This window comes from Petaurus breviceps, unplaced genomic scaffold (genome assembly GCF_028583685.1).
Source record: "Petaurus breviceps papuanus isolate PSGF00001 unplaced genomic scaffold, PetGlider_PUasm1.0 181, whole genome shotgun sequence".
NCBI classification, from domain to species: domain Eukaryota; kingdom Metazoa; phylum Chordata; class Mammalia; order Diprotodontia; family Petauridae; genus Petaurus; species Petaurus breviceps.
This window is the reverse complement of record NW_027185784.1, coordinates 12,218,867-12,238,142: the sequence shown is the minus strand read 5'-3', so window position 1 is coordinate 12,238,142 and position 19,276 is coordinate 12,218,867. Positions and strand designations below refer to the sequence as shown.

The 19,276-nt window shown below is 40.9% G+C and overlaps 1 protein-coding gene across 7 annotated transcripts in view; it reads right to left on the bottom strand.

The window, feature by feature from the left end:
- Positions 1 to 19,276, bottom strand: part of AHCYL2 (adenosylhomocysteinase like 2) — a 155,860-nt gene that overhangs the window by 13,396 nt on the left and 123,188 nt on the right. For all 7 annotated transcript variants that reach the window (XM_069087194.1, XM_069087195.1, XM_069087196.1 and 4 more), the window contains 10 exons: positions 16,723 to 16,866; positions 15,732 to 15,832; positions 14,527 to 14,629; positions 12,589 to 12,683; positions 10,217 to 10,323; positions 7,813 to 7,929; positions 3,612 to 3,675; positions 3,030 to 3,118; positions 1,916 to 1,986; positions 816 to 910 (listed from right to left, as the gene is read on the bottom strand). In XM_069087194.1, coding sequence (XP_068943295.1) covers positions 816 to 910; positions 1,916 to 1,986; positions 3,030 to 3,118; positions 3,612 to 3,675; positions 7,813 to 7,929; positions 10,217 to 10,323; positions 12,589 to 12,683; positions 14,527 to 14,629; positions 15,732 to 15,832; positions 16,723 to 16,866 — 986 coding nt within the window. The remainder of the gene's footprint in view (positions 1 to 815; positions 911 to 1,915; positions 1,987 to 3,029; positions 3,119 to 3,611; positions 3,676 to 7,812; positions 7,930 to 10,216; positions 10,324 to 12,588; positions 12,684 to 14,526; positions 14,630 to 15,731; positions 15,833 to 16,722; positions 16,867 to 19,276) is intronic.

Sequence of the window (19,276 nt, the reverse complement as noted above, 5' to 3'; positions counted from 1 at the left end):
CACTTAGCACCCACCCAGAAATAACTGGCTGTGTAACCTTGAGCAAGTTACTTAACCCCAATTGCTTAGGGGCAGCCAGGTGGCTCAGCGAGTAAGAGCACCAGCTCCAGTGTCGGGATGACCTGGGGTTCAAATCCAGGCTCAGATACTTAGCACCACACCCAGAAATACCATGTTTCCCCGATAATAAGACCTATCCCGAAAATAAGCCCTCCCCTTACTGTGTAAGATTCCTCTAAAATAAGCCCTCCCCCGAAAATAAGCCCTATTGAGATTGCTACTGTAGTGAAGGTGATCCCCTGTACTACATGCTACATTACGGTACCCTCTGTATGCACTGTCCCCCCTCCCCCCCCCGGTGAAACGCACGCCACGCTCTGAGCTGCATCCAATCAGAGCTGCAGCAGTGAGCACGTCATCCTGTTCTTCCCCAGTGATTTGCTTGCTGGCGCCAGTGAGAGCAGTGCTGCAGAGGAGAGCTGAGGCAGGATAACATAAGCCCTCCCCTGAAAATAAGCCCTCTGGTGTTTTTCTTTCCAAAAAAATAATAAGACAGTGTCTTATTATCGGGGAAACACGGTAACTGGCCGTGTAACCTTGAGCAAGTTACTTAACCCCAATTGCTTAAAAAAAAAAAAAAAGCACAAGCTTGCAAGTAGACTCTCTGTAGGAGAACCAGTCAGGTCCATCCCCATTAAGGATATACAATGAACTTTGTCTTTCCTTTTCCCCAGGTTTTCAGTGTCCTCTGTAGCAGCCCTTGGGAGAGAGTAGACAAGGTCGCCCATACTGAAGGGGACCTGCATGTATCTTACCACGTCAATCTCAGTATTGGAATGTCCCATGTTGCAAACAATGCAGCTGTTCTTCATTCGGTCTAAGTGTTCTCTTGTCACCACATTCTTATTACCTTAAAAAGAAATTTAGGCAATGGGTAAGAAGCATGAAGCAGGCAGAGTTTTTTGTTGTCTTTTCCCCTCCTCTAGCTTTCCTTGAGACTACAAAGACATATCTATTTTTTTAAATATTTGGGTTGTTTCCTCCAAGTTGGAATTTCAAACATCTACTGAGTTGTGAATGAGATTATCAGTATCTCTATGGGATGCAGTTTTACTACAAGGAAGAAAGAAGATACATGGATTGAGTCAAGGAAAATGAAGACTTCTCTTCTTCTGTCTTCCTTCCAAAACTTAAAATTCATTTCTTTTGAGGCATTTGGGAGCTAATCAGATTGGCTCCCTTTCTCTCCCAATTATGCACAACTTTGCCTTGATGTTGCCATGATGGAAGGGTCACTAATGTAGAGCTGGCAGGGACCTCAAAGGGCCTCTCATTTTAAAGTTGGGGAAACCTGAGACCCAAGGACATTCAATGTCTTGCCTTAAAGTCACAGAGGCTGTAAACTGTTTGGGTTTGAACACAAGTCTTCTTACTTCAGAGTACATCCTCTTTTCTCTATACCCTGTTGTCTCCAACACTGGAGGCCAACTGAGAAGGAAATCCATGGCTATTGTTGGGAGATGAATGAGGTGGGGGGGGAAGGGGTGGCACAAAATGAGGGGCACAAATTTAAATCCTGGGCCCCCACATAAAAATTTGCAAAGAGATCCTCCTCCTTCCTTCACCCTTGTGTGAGGTTATCACTCAAAGAAACATCTTCATATAAGGAAGTTCCTGAGTGTACTTCTCTTTCTGAAACTATCTAAGCTAAAGCACTGCAGGGGCAGTTTATACCAAAGCTATACCTCAGGCTATACTCTCCAGGGAGGTGGGAAAATTAATGAGGTAGAGGTTCTGGGGACCCTTCTCTCTAACATGTATTTTTTAGTTTGCCTAGAATAGTTTTACTAAGTTTTATTACTTTTACTCTTGACATGCTCCTTAACCCCACCCATTTCTGTTGTCACAGTTCTACCTGTACAAGTGATGACAATGTCCACCTGCCGGATGACCTCATTCAGTTTCACAAGTCGAAATCCATCCATGCTGTGGAAATAAAACCCAAGAACTTAATCCAAGGGAGTGTGAGTGGGAAGAGAAAAGGGGGCACACTAACTGCACAGCAACTCCAAAGTTAATACCAAGTCTCCTTACTAGGTTTTCTTGATAAGCCTGGGTTATTTCTAATATTATTTCTAATACTAGGAATAATATCTTCTTGGGATCCACAGAATGGAAAAATGGTCTTGTGAGATACTGGATGTATTCCCTCATAGTGAGGAACCAAGAGTTGGTTTCAAGAACTTTGGTGGGGAAGGGATGGCAGTCAGAACTGATCTCCATTCTATTTCAGTGTGTTGTCAGTCCTATAATTCATATGACTGAGTCTTCACTTGTGGAAACCAGAAAGAATCAAAGTTTCACTAACCCATTCTACCCCAGATGCCTCTACTTAGACAACAACACTGTAAAGACAAACAACTTTTAAAGACTTGGAAACTATGATCAAGACAATGATCAACCAGAGGACTCATGATAAAATCGGCTTTTTGTTAAAGCATATTTTCTGTTAAAGAGTTGATGAACTCAGAATGCAAGTGGAGGCATTTTTTCTTTTGCACATAGCTAATATGTTTTACTTGATAATGCATTTGTAATATGGGTTTTATTTTTCTTGCTTCAATTGGGGGAGGGGATGGGGAGTTGGGAGGGAGAAAATAAGGAGGCACACACTGTTCCTCAAACAGCAAGGGCAGAACACAAAAAGGAAAATGGTTTTTTTTTTTTATGTTCTGGGACTGAGCAGTATCTTCTCTGTTCCATTTCTACAGGAATTCTAAATTTTAGCCTAGACCTTCCATGCTGTAATCATCACATGGTTGCAAACTCTTGAACAGATTAGCCTGGGCAATGCCACATGACATCTTGAAGGGGGCCTGTTCCTGTTAGAAGTTGTCAGGGACTTGGATACGTAGGAACCAAAGTAAATTTCATTCTTGGTCCTAGTTAGATCAAAGTAATGTGATTTTTTTTTGAAGGGGGGGAGGATGGGAAGTGTCAAGAACCCAAGGCTTCTCCCCAGTGCTTACCAGGCCTGTAGGGCACAGATGGGGTCAATCTCAGTCACATACACTATAGAACCCATGGCCTTCAGGGCAGCACAGCACCCTTTCCCCACCTAAAGAGATCAAAGATAAGTGAAAAGAAAATCATTCACAGAGGTAGTTTCTCAAAGTCTTGGCAAAATTCCAGAAGCCCCCTATGACCACCCCCAGGAATTTCACTAAAAAGATCCATGCTTGGGGGAGGAAAAAGAAAACAAAGAGATGAATGCCATTTCAGAAACACCTCTGCAGCCTCTTGCCTCACACATTCATATATACAAAAACACCCACATTCACGAACTGCATTCAAAACATAAGCTAAAAGAACATCACAAACAGTGGGACAAAAACAAGTCAGAAAATCAAGATGAGAGAAGATGGTAAAGTGAAAAGAGAAAATGACAAATTGTATTCTAACTAGATGGTGTCTAAAATAACATTCCAGGGTTAAAGATGGAAGTGGAAGAATACCCTGACCCACACCTAGACCATCTCTAATATTGCAATCTGGACCAGTGTTTAGACAAATACATTGAATCACCAGTTCTGTGAAAGACTAAAGTTTACCTCTCCATAGCCACAGACTACCACTTGCTTCCCACCAAACATCATGTCTGTTGTCCTTTTAAGCCTGGAGGAGGGAAAAATACCAATTAGGCATTAGAACAACTTGCTGCCTACCTTGTTTGTTCCTCTATGCCAGACTGATCTTCTCAGTTTGCACTGCAGTTCCTCTTTGTAAAATTAGTTAGAAAATCAAGTTTTGAACACCTCAAAAAAATTTTTTTATTTCAAGTCTCAGAGAGAAAAGTCCCATAAAAACTTATTTGAGGTATCAAATGATGAAGGAATCATATCAGAGAAACATGGGAAGACTTGTAAAAACTGATGCAGAATAAATTGAATAGAACCAGGAGAACAATTTGTACAAAAATAACAATGTAAAGACAAACAGGTTTGAGAGATATGAGAACTCTGATCAATTCACTGACCAGACACAATTCCAAAATGATACCTCCTTCTCCCCCCCCAAAAAAAACACATTCTATCTTTCTCCTCACAGAGAGACAAGGGACTCAGGGTACAAATAGAGACGTATTTTTTAGACATGACCAATGCAGAAATTTGTTTTATCTATTCACATTTGATACAAGGGATTTGTTTTTCCTGGTTTCTCAATGACGGGAGAATAATAAGCATTTATATAGCACCTACCATGTGCCAAGCACAATGCTAAGCACTTTATACACATTATCTCATTTGATAAAGGGAAAGGGGAGAAGTAAAAGAGAAAATAGATTTTTGTTCATTGAAAAAAATAATTAATAAAAAAAAGAAAATTGTATTCCCTCTCCTTTTCTCTCCCTCTACCCCATCAGCTTTAGGAAAAATTAAACAAAAGAAAATATGGGTTTAAGGATCAGAAGAGCTCTATTTATTTTGTTGGTTTAAGATGAAAAAGCAGAGACTTCCTTTGATAAATGAGTCAGTAGTATCAGACTGTACAATAGACCCCATAGGATTCCAAGAGGATAAATTGTCTTTTTAGGGTGGAGAGGAACTTTGAACCATGCCAGAAGAATCTGACTCCCAGACAGTGGAATTTTTCTGAGGCTGATTTCTCTTGAATGCATTTGTCTGTGTTACATGCCACCTCTTTGATTTATGGTTCTTCGTGGTCCTGGTTCCCATAACTACTAAAGTCTCTGAGTAGAGATTAATAATATACACTGAAGGGGCAGCCAGGTAGCACAGTGAGTAAGAGCACCGACCCCAGTGTTGGGATGACCTGGGGATCGAATCCAGGCTCAGACACCTCACACCCACCCAGAAACACCTGGCCATGTAACCTTGAGCAAGTTACTTAACCCCAATTGCTTTAAAAATAAATAAATAAAATAATATACACTAAAGCCTACTGAGCCCCCAGTTTAGAATCTGAGTCCATTTTTTTTAAGAGGCCTTCCCTAACTAGTCAGAAGAATATGATGGACTTGTGTCCAAAGCACTCTTCACCATATTTCTTCATGTTGTCTTTCTGTTTATTTATTCATCTATGTTGTTTAAACTGTAGAAACTGACTAGAGATTATACCTGTCATGCCTTTACCCTACAGTATTTCACATAAAATGCCTTGTATGTTGTGGATATTGATTAAGTGCACAGGGTAAGAACTGTTACCCTAATAAAGAGAAATTAGTTTGTCTGTAATATGACTTATGAAGGAACATGGAATTCCCAGGTACTAGTCATCAGCAAGGGCAATTTAAAAATCACACTGATGAGCTTATCTCTCCGAGTCTCTTGTGCTTATAATGTTATCAAGTAACATTAAATGTTTCTTTCCTGTTGCAGGTGTTGGTAATCCCACTGTAGGACCCCCAAAAAGCACTGCAAAGTGAGGTAGGAGAATTAATACCACTGGGATCTTTACGCCTGATTGGCACCTAGCTCCCAACAGCTCCAGTTCAGCGCAGTCCTTGTGATCTTACAAAGTCAATGTCTCAAGGTTAGAGAAAAAGAAAGCAAAGACTATGGTCAGGAAGGTCTTTCCTGAAAGATGACTGATGTTTAGTGCTAAGCTCTTCTTGAAATTTTCCCTAGCTTATCTATCCTGGAGCCCCCTATAATAGTAACCAGTCCATGGTTTATTTTTTAACTTTTAAACAGCTTCAGGCCCTTCTGGAGCTATGGGTAGCAAATTCTTACACATACTACATAATGGCACTCAAATTTTCCAAAGACTCACTCAGCTGTCACTAGGTACTTGCATCCTTTGACCAAATTAAAGGGGACCATTTCTGAACTGCTTTGGATACAAAGTCAGTCATTACAGCCTTCCTTCTATGGAGCTCATGGCCAATGTGTAGCCCTAGGCCTAAAGGTTCTTCCCTTTCACTTGGGCTGCACCCTAGAATTCACAACTCCTTTGCCTCATCTTTCTGCCTTCTTCATTTCTCTTCTTTAGAAAAACTTCCCTGAGTGACCCTGGGCAAGTCACTTAACCCCAACTGCCTCACCAAAAACAAACAAACAAACAAAATATCCCAAAACCCAAAACAAAAAAAAAACAGAAAAACTGCCTTTTTCAACAGTAAAGACTTCTTGGTTTTGGGTTTTTGGTTTTTTTTGAGGGGGGAAGGCAAGGCAATTGGGGTTAAGTGACTAGTCACACAGCTAGTGATTGTGTCAAGTGTCTAAGGTCAAATTTGAACTCAGGGCCTCCTGAATGCAGAGCCGGTCCTCTATTCACTGTGTCACCTACCCGCCCCGGTAAAGTCTTTCTTACTTAGTGTCTGACTTGTGCCAGGATAAGCTACCTAGTGAGCATCTGAAAGACAGTTGTTACCATTGAGCATCTAGAAGCCTGGCCTAGTACTCAGTCATCTCTCAATCCATTCGATTAATACAATCAAACAGGATAGTGATGATGATCTACATAGTAGTATGGGTACTCAATAATCACAATGCTAGAAAGATTTTGAAGCAACACATCACCTTTAAGATCTATCTAAATTTTCAGAACTCACTGCTAAGGGCCTGGAGGGTAAAGGAAACCTTGGCAGAGGCTTGCTTATTGGGTATGGGGTCCATTTGTCCATTCTTCCCTTTTCCACTAACTATGTGGCATCCCAACACAGATATGTTGCAGACAAGCAAAAACAATTTTCTAAATCGAACATCACTAAGCAACAATTTAAGTTTCATCTAGGGCACTACTAAGCCTTCCTTGCTAAAATTAGATGGGAAAGTCAGGAGGGAGGTATATGAAGGGGAAAAAAGGAGTCATATTGGTACTTGGTCCATATCTAGATGAGTTCTTCTAGATGGTCAGCCTTTGCCATCCTAATACTTTATTTCCTTCAAATTGTATTCAGTATGAAACAAATCTCCATAGTTTTCATTAACGATGTTGACTATAACCATAAACAAATCCAGTTCTAAATTAAATTCTCTTGTTGACCCAGCATCAGGGAGAGGAGCATTTGATCTGCATATGTCTCTGTAACCTTTGCCCCATGTAAGTCAGGAGGGCCAAGGTGATTTCTTCAAAGCACAGCAGGCACAATCTCAGAGGGCAGGTGAAAATAATCCTAGAGATAATGAACTCCCTTACTGGTAAGGCATTAATATAAATAATATCTCTATGTAAACTGACAGAAATCTCAGAGCCATGAAATATTTGAGACTACACAGCCTTCATGGCCTTTTCTGCCAGCTTGGGTGCTCTGGCATATAGACATTGTTCTTGGCTAGCACTACTTCTCCTTCCTTAAAAAAAGGAGTTTGTGGATGGCAATTTAGGTCTTCTTCGATCTCAGCATCTTGGCAGCTGCTGCTCCTGCAGATCCAGCCAAAATTAGAAAGCTATCTTAATACTTTTAAATCACCACTGGGAATGACTCTGGGTCCAGTGAAAGTTGCCAGATAGCCACAGATGACTACTGTGTGACAGGGTAGGGCTAGTTTAAGAGCTAGAAGCACTTACTGTCAGAGCTTTCTAGCAAAGTGGTTGCTTCCTTGGGCTGGCTTCAGTTACTGACTTCACAGAAAGTGGGAACTCCAATGATTGAGCAAAGAACAAGGCTGACTTTTCTAAATAACAGAAAACTTTAATAGTCACAAATCTTAGCTATTAAACATTAGGCATGAAGCACTTACAATCCCAGAACCTGATCTGACCTTGACCCATAGCATTTGTTCAGAAAAGGAGCCCAGAGTCCCTCCTGGCCAATTGAAGCATGCCCTGGAGATGTTTGCGACATACCCATCTAAAATGGACTCCCGGCAGCAGTAGAGGTTGTCAAACTTCTGTTTGGTGACTGAGTCATTGACATTCATGGCTGGCACGCACAGCTTGCCAGCCTTGGATAGCTGGTACAGCCTGTGATGGTGAGGGAAACAGAGAGGAACATGAGCTGCTAAGACCCTGCACTGGGCTCCATCCTGAGGGGTCCCCACTCTGTGCCTCTGCTGCACTTACTGCTCTCCACTACTATACTGAGAGCTCTTCATGGACACGGAAGACATTTTAGTCATTTGGGTATATGCCTCAGTATCTGGCACAGAATCGTACAACGAATGTTTAACGAATGAGGGAATTCGTAACTGTCAGACCTAAGTAAACAAGAAGCTTATTCAAGAAAATAAAATGAACCATAAAGAATAAAGATTCCCATTTCCAAAACAGCTTCTCATCCCTAGGATCATACAATCCTTTTTACTAAAATGGAGTGACTTAGAATTTTACAGGCTCCTGAAAGTGGTAATTTTTTTATAAGCTGCTGTGCCATATTTAAGTTATTGCTCCCTTGCTTTTGTTTCAGAATTTCACTTTACAACTCAAACACAATGTGCAAAAGTGATCCCAAGGTCATTCCAAGAGTTAGTGGTCTTCTGAAGAATAGAAAACAGGAACTCTGACTTCTAAGTTATTGAAGGGGTTTGATTCTGGTCTCAGACCCTAGCTGGGCACCTAGAGTCAAGTTACTTTACTCTTCTGAATATTATCTGTAAAATTGGGCTAATAATGTTTGGATTTCTTAAACTTCAGCACAGGGTGACTGAAGCACACTGTGAACTTTAAATGTGAGCTATTATCATTGCATTTTCTAAAATTACAATACAAAACCAACGAACAATTGTGAAAAGAAGCCCAAGGAGGAAAATTTTATGTTATATCAAGTGGGAACTGTGAGGATGAATTTCTTTCCTTTTGACCAATGTGTTATCAAATCTAAAAACAGACTAAATATTGTCAATCAGTCAATGAGCATTTGTTCAGCGCTTACTGTATGCCAGGCACAGTGCCTGGCACTGTGGGGACAAAAAGAAAGGCAAAAATAATCCCTGCACAATCTCCCTTGGAGATAATCTGCAGATAACTATCTATATTAGATACATACAGTGTGAATAGAAGATGATCTCAGAGGGGAGGCAAGAGGAGAGAAAGGGCCTAGAAATACCTCTTGCAGAAGGTAGAGTTTGAAAAAAACCAGGAAAGCTGATGGGCAGAACATGAGGAGGAATAGCATTCCAGGTTTCAGGAACAGTTAGTGAAAAGGCATAGGGTACAGTGTGTGAGAGAATGATGTGTGTGTGGGAATGATGTGTATAAGAATCAGCTAAAAAGTCAGAAAGCCTGATCACAGTGGATGTGAAGGGGAGAAGAGTGGAAGAGGCCAAGAAAGGAACTAAGAGTCCATGTTGGCAAGGGCTCAGATGCGCCAAAGAACATTTTACATTTGATCTTGGTGCTAATGGGGAGTCACTATCATTTACTGAGAAAAGGGTGACATGGTTAGACTTGTACTTTAGAAAAATAATTTTTGGCAGCTGAATTGAGGATGGATTAGAGTAGAGAGAGGATGGAGGAAGGGAAAAAAGGAGGAGTCTCCTGTAATAGTCCTGACTTGAAGGGATAAGGATCTGCACAGGGTAGTGACTAGGTGAGTAGAAAGAAGGAGGAGTGTATGAGAAATGCAGTAAAGGTGGAAATGATAAGATCTGACAATCAACTGGATACAACGGGGAAGAGTACAAAGGGGAAGAGGAGTTGAGGATGAAACAGGTTGCAACCTGGGTGACTGGAAGATAAAAACTCAAGAATAACAGGAAATGGGGCGGCCAGGTAGCACAGCGAGTAAGAGCACCGGCTCCAGTGTTGAGAAGACCTGGAGATCGAATCCCGGTCTCAGACACTTAGCACCCACCCAGAAACACCTGGCCGTGTAACCTTGAGCAAGTTACTTAACCCCGATTGCTTTTAAAAAAAAAAAAAAAGAACAACAGGAAAGTTAGGAAGAGGGGACAGTTTAGAGATAAAGATTAGCTTGACTGATTTGGCTCTAAGGGTAAAATAAAAATAAAACTTATTGCAAACAAATTATGTTCCAATTTCCAAAATGGGAGTGCTTATATGTATATGGCACTTCATGATTTACAAAGTGCTTTCCTCACACTAATCTTGTGAGGTAAGTACTATAATTATTATCTCTACTTTTTAGATAGAAAAACTGTGGCTAGTGAGATAACAATGATTTGCCCAAAGTTACAAATAAGTATATGACCCAGATTTGAACTAGGGTGTTCTTTTCACTATGGCACAGTATGATGGCTACAGGATAAGAATCTAGGCTATATAAAGCAGATATTCCCATGATGCTTCTTACCTGTGAACTCCTGTAACACTCTCTTCTACTATACCCTTGATTTTCTTAAACATGTTGGGATACTTCTTGTAAATCCAGTGGGTCAGGTCCCCTCCATCATCCAAGATCTGCAATCAGGATCAATAATAATTACACTGTTCATTTTGCTGACACCTTGAGGTTACATTTGCTCCTTTGGATTCTCATTCTAGAACCTGACTTATTTACTAATTGACTCTCCAATTCTCCGGGGGGGGGGGTTACAGAAATCACCCTAAATCTTTGTAGTCAATGGCTTGCACTCAATGCAAAAACTCCACAAATGTTTGATTATGCTGGAATAAACTTAAGAATGATATAATGGATCAGTTATATTTCTCATAGTAAAATGACCTTTCTACATGGCATTCTCTACACATCAAGACCAACTCAAAAGTTCAAATGATAAATTTCTTATTGCACTCAAAAGGATAGAACAAAAACGGCTAAATGGGAGTTAACACTCTAGATAAGTAAGGATTTAAAAAGAAGGCACCTGGCTCCTTTAAAAAGTTTAAGTCACCTGGGTGTCAGAAGAAGTGGCCAATGTGATTAAGTTAATGTCAGTGATATTGGAAGGATATAGAGAATGCAAGAGCTGGAAAGGAGTAAATGTTCTGAATTTCTGCAAAAAGAAAGAGCATGGAGTATACAAGAAAACAATAGATTGGCTGAGTTTGACTTCAATTCCTGAGAAAACTGCAAAAGGTATTGCTAAAGAGGTGGTTAGTGAACATTTAAAACAGGAAGTGCTGTAAACAAAGAAGCACAATGATGATTTTCTCAAGAACAGGTGACACCAAACAGATAGATGAGGGGAATGATATAAATGTAGGTTACCTAGATTTTTAAATCTTAAATTTTATTTATTCTGAACTTGACAAACACTAGCAAAACTTTCCTATTACTGTTGAGTGCCCTACTGTTCTCCCAGTCACCCAGGATGGACGTCACTGGGCATTCAAATAAAATGTGAATATGTATGCAAAAGTGCGTTTCATAATTATTTATGCATTATTGTGTAGAAAAGCATCAACACTTTGGTAGTTTCCCATTTCTATTGTATTTCACTTGCAAAAGCTCTTTTTTAACAAACTTTGTATGTACTTAAAAATAAATAAATGAATGCTTGCCAGCTGTGTGACCCTGGGTCAGTCACTGTCTCTCAGTTTCCACAACTGTAAAATGGGGATAATAATAGCACTTACCTCCCAGGGTTGTTATGAGGATCAAACTGAGATAATATTTGTAAAATGGTGATTAATAAATGCTTACCATCACCACCACCACCCCTCCCCACCCCGTTTTGGTTGGAGGTGGCAGAACATGAGGAGGAATAGCATTCCAGGTTTCAGGAACAGTTAGTGAAAAGGCACAGGGTACAGCAATGTTTAGGTCCAGAGATTTAGGGGTTTCAGAGTTAATTCACTAATCTTTCCTCTCAGTGGTATGCAGAAGTGCTGTGAAAAGTGCCGTTGACTCCCCCTTTATACTTCACTTAGTCAGTATCCAAATGTGCCATTCACCTGCAAGATTCTAATCTTTTTTAGACATAACAGTCAGGTCACTTTTACAATGGTGGTGGCATTGGTGAATGTTGAGGAGTGAAACTGAAATATCTTGAATGTTTTATGCAGAAGTTCAGTCTCTAAGACTCACAAGGCTCACAATGGTTAGTGGGGAAGCTGTTTCACTACCTGCCTTTGCAATAGGGAATATTTGAAAGTTGGGGAGACTTTTGATGCCATTGGTTAATATAAATGCCAACAAACAGATTATCTATTTCTCTTGTCATCTTCTATTTGAAAAATGCTTTTGTCAGTACTAATCAAGGTGCTTTGAGGCTAAAACTGCATTAGAAGAATCTGATCACAGAGAATTCCCTAAAATTACTGGAAAAAACTCAGGTATATTGTCACTGACAAAAATAATACTAATAACAGCTAATGTTTAAATAGTGCTTACTATCTGCCAGGCACTGTGCTAAACACTTTACAATTACTATCTCTTTTGATGCTCACAACAACCCCAGGAGACAGGTGCTAATATGACCCCCATTTTACAGAGGAGGAAACTGAGGCAAATAGCAGTTAAGTGATTTGCCTGGGGTTACATAGCTAGTGTCTGAAGCTAGATTTGAACTCAGTCTTCCTGAGTCTGCCCCCAAGCCTTTCTAAAAAACTTTTCTTAAGGAAATTAAACTACAAATAACTGGCCTATCTGGAAGAAAACAAAGGGCTTTCTAGCAAAGCCTTAGAACTGTGCTTTGGTTGCCATTTGACTAGGGCCACACTTTCAACCCAAAAACTCAGTCACTGGCCATCCTACCCCAGCAGATCTGTGATGTGACCTACCATGTTGGGCTGCCACCCCTCTACATTCACACAGCGGTCAATGCACCACCAGAAGTCATCTTCCGATTCTCCTTTCCATGCAAAGACAGGAAATCCTGCAAAAAAAGGACAAGGAGACATTATTAAAGACAAGAGGAACCTAAAGTATTAGCAGGAGGTACTAATATCCCTGAGCTCTCAATCCGGGCTCTCCTCCATAAACACACCTTGAACTTAATTTTCTCTCTCTCTTTTTTTTTTTTTTTTGAAGTGGGGAAGGCAGGGCAATTAGGGTTAAGTAACTTGCCCAAGGTCACATGACTAGTAAGTATTAAGTGTCTGAGGCCAAATTTGAACTCGGGTCCTCCTGACTCCAGGGCTGGTGCTCTATTCACCATACCACCTAGCTGCTCCCCTTCCATTTTCTCTCTGCTTGTGCTTATGCCTTCCCTTTGCCCAAACTGCCTGCCCCACCCCCCCCATCTACCTCTATACTTAGCAAACATTCCATCCTTAAAGGTCGAACTCCAAGGTACCTCACCCATGATTCCTTCCTGATCATCGAAGCCAGAAGTTATACTTCTCTGAACTTTCCTGGCAATTTAATTGCGCCTTTCTTAGGATATTTATCACACATCACAACACATTTATCATATTAATTATTTGGATATCAAATTATCTCACATATCAGATTTTAAATTACTTAAATGTAGGTACTTCTCTGTGGTTCAACTTCACACAATCAACAATCCTTAATCTGGTGCTATGAATACAGTAGGGATAACTAATTTTAAACTGGAAGAGACCTTAGAGACAATATAGTCAAACCCTTCATTTTCTAGAAGAGACTCAGGTCCAGAGAAGTGATCTGCCTGCCCAAGGCTGAATAGGTCAATTGAGCAGAGACCTGGAATTAGAATGATATCCTGACTTCAAATTCAGGACTCTTTCCACTCTGTCAAAAAAGGCAATGGAAGGAATATGAGCTATAATTATTTTTGTTTTGGTTTTTTTTTTGGCTCTTTGGAGCAGGGGAAGGCAGGGCAATTGGGGTTACGTAACTTGCCCAAGGTCACACGGCTAGTAAATGTTAAGTATCTGAGGCCAGATTTGAACTCAGGTCCTCCTGACTCCAGGGCCGGTGCTCTATTCACTGCGCCTCCTAGCCACCCCTATAATTATTAATGAAGGCAAAAGAAAGGGTCATATTTTGGAAGAGTTTACAAATGCAGGCCCTTCTCATGAGGTCCCAGGTAAGCCTCTGGAGTACTGGAGTATTCTGCAACCCCATAGAGTCAGCAATTGAGGGCAGAGGTCAGAAGTGAATCTAAGAACCTGGATTTATTTAATTTCCCTAGTCTTCTAGGGACAAAAAGATAGTATTTATGATCAAATATTAATTTTCCAGGTTGGTCTCAATTGCTGAGGCAGAAACACTGAATTTTAAGTGAGAGTAAATTACTTCTAGGAAAATTGGCAGGGATAGGAATGTACAATTTTGGTGCTTGACTTCCTAGTCTACCTCTCTTCCTGGGAAAGGAATCCATAATATGTTTCTTTAAAGAGGAGAAAGATGCATGGTTTTCATAAACATCCTAACAATAACATGTCAAAGCATCTAACCCAGTGCTCTACAGCATAAACCAATCTTCAATAATGGTTACTCATTAGACAATTGTATAGTAACAAGTTAACTTCAGTACAAATGACAGGAGAGAAGCAAAAATGAAAGTAAGATCAGAAAAAATCTGAGTTTCCCAGTGTTCATGCCGCCTAGGAAGAGGAATCTTATAATAGACAAGTTTCAAAACAGTTCCATGGAAATAAATTTAAGTTTACAGGCAGAAACTGGTAAAGGAACTTACATTAAACAGACAGACACCCATTCTCTCCATCACCATGACTACCACCCCTGGTCCTACTTTGTATAAAGCCCAAAGAATGGGCAAATTTTCCTACCACTTTCTGCAAGAGCAGCAGCCACTTCATTGAGGGTAGAATAGATATTGCAGGCAGCCCATCGACACTGCGCCCCTAAAGCACTCAGCGTCTCCATGAGTACCTACATTAAGGAGGGAAAAGAAGCAGAGGGTGATTGAGGCTGGCTCCAAAAGCAAATGGCCAAGGAGACAGGATGCTAGTGTAAGAGTTTTATATCAGAAACAAAAGTGTTCATGATAAAGCCTTCTAAATCTTTCCACTAGTTCTTGTTGCTAGAAGGTCCTCAGCTTTGTTATATGAAAGTATCTGAGATTTATCTACTAAAGCAATATGAACCAATTTGAAAAAAAAATGAGTAGAATTACAATTTATCTGAATGTCTGTGAACAAGGGGCATCAAGTATGAGGGCTCATTATGGGTGAGAAGGGGGAAGAAAGCAGGAAGGAGAGGGTGAGGGGAAGAGGAACACGCTTTTATCCCCACATTGCCTGGGAAACCCTACACACATTCCCTGGAGTTCTACCCAAATTCATTTGATAGAATTTCCATAAAGATAAAGGCTTTTAATTAATGTATTACAAGGTACTCTCTATTCCATATAACCACTCAGAGACTTGGGTTAGCAGTTGGTACCTTACATTATGGCTATAATTACCTAACACCAAGTCTATAATCCAGACCAAGGGTTCTTAACCAGAGGTATGTGAACTTACTTTTTTTTTTTGCCTTTTGGAGGGTAATTGGGGTTAAGTAACTTGCCCAAGGTTACACAGCTAGTTTTTTTGTGTGGGGGTTAAGTGTCTGAGGCCAGAACCAAACTCGGGTCTTCCTGACTCAGGGGCCAGTGCTTTACTCACTGCGCCACCTAGCTGCCCCCAAAATTCAGGGTATGTGAACTTACTTTTAAAAATATTTTCAGAACTGTATTTCAATGTAACTGGTTCCTTTTTTAATCTTAAGTATTTTATTTTATGTATTTAAAAACATTATTCTGAGAAAGCCTCATTTCTCAGGCTTTCACAGACTTCACTAGACTGCCAAAAGGGTCCAGGACACAAGAAAGATTAAGAACTCTTTGTCCAGACAATATTCTGGCAATATTGGAGATATATGGAGTACAGCCCCACAGATGAATCCCCCCCATTTTGATAACTCCAAGCAAGAGATTCCAGACCATCTTTCAGTAGATCACATCCTACTTGAGGAGGGAGAAGATACTCACTGCTGTCTGAGCAGTGATGTGAGTGCAGCCCACAATCTTGGCTCCAGCCAAAGGTTTTTCTCCCTGAGCTCTCTTCCTCAAAGCCATGAGTGCTGGCATCTCTGGAAAGGATCAAGGCACACCACAATAAGTGAGTAAGGAATTTAAAGGAAAGGAGAAAAAAAATACAAAAACAAACAACAAGTATTTGTGAAGCATTTCCTATGAAAGAGGTATGGTGCTCAGCACTGTATGATCAAATACAATGAGAGAGTCCTGGCTTACATTCTCCTCTGCAGATATCACATGTTCATAGATAAACAGATACAAAATAAATACAAAGTGATTTGGAGGAAGGACACTAACAACTAGGAGAATGAGCAAAGTCTTTTTGAAAGAAGTGACCCAAGCTGAGCCTTGAATGGAGCTAACAGATTCCAAGAGGTAGAGATGAGGGAAAAGAACATTCTAGGCGTGAGGGACAACGCCTGAAAAGGCAACAGAGGCATCAAAGAAAATGTCCTGAGAAGTAAATGGCAAGGCTAGTTTGCACAAAGCTCATGAGGGGGAGTAATACATAATCAGCCTTAAAGGAGAGGCTAGAACCATACTGGGAAAGACTTTAAATGTCAGAGCAGCTTGTATTTAATCTCAGAGGCAACAGTGAGCCACTGAAGCTTCTTAAGAAGGGGAGTGATAAGCATGAAGCATTATTAATCTGGGGTCCTCAGTTCAGAAGCCTTACAATACTCCAGAGTCCTAATTCCTTCTAGATTTTCCCTCCTTTCTTCTTGGGGGTGGGGTTGATTGGGGGGAGAGGAGGCTTCCTCTGAGTACAAATGTTCACCTTCCAGAAGTGCTCTCTGAATACAGATCTCTTTCACTACAAGCATTCAGCTTCACTCTGACCTCCAGTAATTCTCTGACTCCAAGACATAAACAAGGCAATAGTTTGGACAAAGGGTAAGGGCAGACTTGAGGCGTGAGTTTTGACAGCATTTGCCTTTTTTACCTTGCTCTGCAATCTCAATCTCTCGCCGGCCAAACTCTGCCTGTTTGATGTTCTTGACACAGAAGTCGCTGCTACCCTTGGAGTTCTTCTGCTGCTTGTCCCGTGGGGAAGTCTCATCATCAGAACTATCTGTGTATGAAGCCGCTAGAGAGAGAAAAAGGAAACTTCAGCGGGGGGGAGGGGACATTCTTTTCTTTTTAGACCCCAAAACTGGTACACTAATCAATATACCTATGATTCCCAACTACACTGTAATCACCCACCTTCCCGTACAGTTAGACATTTGTCAAACACATAAAGGGGGAAACCAGAGCTGCCTTGATCACTCACTGCAGAAGAGCAATCACCTGCCCCCCCACTAAGACAGAAGTCTAGGGAGCTCAAAAAATATGGTGGCATTGACTGAATGGTTGGTTCACAACCAGAAAGAGAGATGATTATGCCATTTGTTTTATTAAACGCTTAGTTCTGACAGAAAGAAAAGTGGCTGTTATTCAAGGAACGAGCATTCAGAGACCCTCTGAGTAAAGATTCAAATGCAACCACAGCCATTAATACTCAGGTGCCTAGAATCTCGGTCACACTTCCTGGACTGTTACTTGGACAGCAGGCCTAGTTGCAATGCAAAGTCCAATACCTATAAGCTGGAAAATAAATGATCCCTGGATAAAACATCCAGAGTCATATAAAAAGGGCTCAACTGGCTCCACTCTCCCTCACTAAATATAATTAGGTTGAATCATGCTTGTTGATAGGCACCAGTAGTAAAGGATTCAAGATGCCTTCCCTTCATGCTGATCTCAGTTTAATCTGGACAAAGATACTCTAGATATATTCACTGAGGCAGATTTCTTCTCTTTGGATCTGACCAACTAAGGATATAGTAATATATGTAATAATACAATAAATGCAATATAGTAAGTTTTTTTGGTCAGGGAGGTGAGAGAGGGGAGTAAGGAAGGTCTGGAACTATGATTACATCAGTGTGACACCTGGAGACTCCTTCCACTAACTCAGATCATCAACTCTGAGAGTTTCAGAAAGTTTTCTGGGACACTTATAGGTGGAATGACTTGGCCCCAGTCATACTGGTATATATTAATGGCGAGACTTGAACCTGGGTCTTCATGATTCCAAGTTTGGCCCTCCATCTGCAGTAATAGAGATTGGAGGGAAAAGAAAGATAAAAATCCCTTCTGAACTTTATACTGACTATGTAGCTAGTGCTACCACTTTTACTCTATCTAGTGGTTTCCCAGTCTTCTTAGTGTTTTCAGTTCTTGCAATTCATTTGTTAAGTGGCCTCACATAATTCTCCCCTTCCCTGCTCAGTGCCTATGTAAGTAGTTAGAAAGAAGTAGCTTCTTTCTAAATAGGCTTCAAGTGTCAACGTGGTACCATATGCTTCCCAAAGGGATATGTGGCACGGTATAGAGGAAGGGAGAACTGTAAAAGCCTGGGATTCTTTGGGTCTATGGGGCTCTAATCCGATTATATCCAGAGAATTAAGGCACTGCTGGAATTTCTGTTCAGAGGATTCATCACTAGTTGGGCTAAAGAAGGCAAGTCTGACCCTGCCCAACTGAATCAAGCAAGGCAGTCCAAAAGATCTGGGCAGCAGGGGGCCAAGCGTCCTTTCCAGGGCTGGAATGCTGCCCTAGAACAAAGTCCCAACACGAGGCAATGAGAATGATCCTGGACACCAAGGGTGGTGAGGGAATTAGCAAGTCCCAAATGAAACTTTTCTTCTTGAAAGGAGCTAATCTGGGACAAAAAGTTTGAAAATCTCCCCCTCCTCTCCTCCTTTCACCTTTCTTGGGTGAGTGAGAGCTCAAAGTACCTTTGGCAAAAGAACTCAGAAAGAACTGCTTGAGGGCAGTCATCTGTCTTGCAGATCAAAGCTCAGAAGCAGTTTATGACTTAGGTTTGCCTCACCTGGGAGGAGGTGGCTAATAGCTTTGCCTTCCCAGCAACCCAGAACCAGAAGTACAAGCATGTATTCTCAAATGGAATTATCATGTACAAACAGACATTCTGGACCCCAAATCACTTCTTAGGGTCACTGATTTAGAGCTGGGAAGTACCTTTGAGGCTATCTAGTCTAACTCCTTTACTCTTTCTTTTTTTTTTCTTTTTAAGCAATTGGTGTTAAGTAACTTGCTCAAGGTTACATGGCCGGTTATTTTGTGTAGGTGCTAAGTATCTGAGGCTGGAACTGATCAGGTCTCCCAATGCGGCCGGGGCCAGCACTCTTACTCACTGCGCCACCTGGCCGCCCCTACTCTTTCTTTCTTTTTAAACAGTTAAGGAAACTGAGAATCAAAAAGATTGTTATAGACCCACTATCACACAGATACTAAGTGTCAGAGGTGGAATTTGAACCAGGTCTTCCTGATTCCAAATTTGGAACGCTCTTTCCTATATACAAACTCTTACTAATTTCTGATTCAAGGTATTAATTCTATACCATAAAAAACCTTAAGTACTAACAGTTATAAGGTTCTAGAACAGAGATTCTTAACCTTATTTTTGTGTTACAGACCCCTTTGGCAGT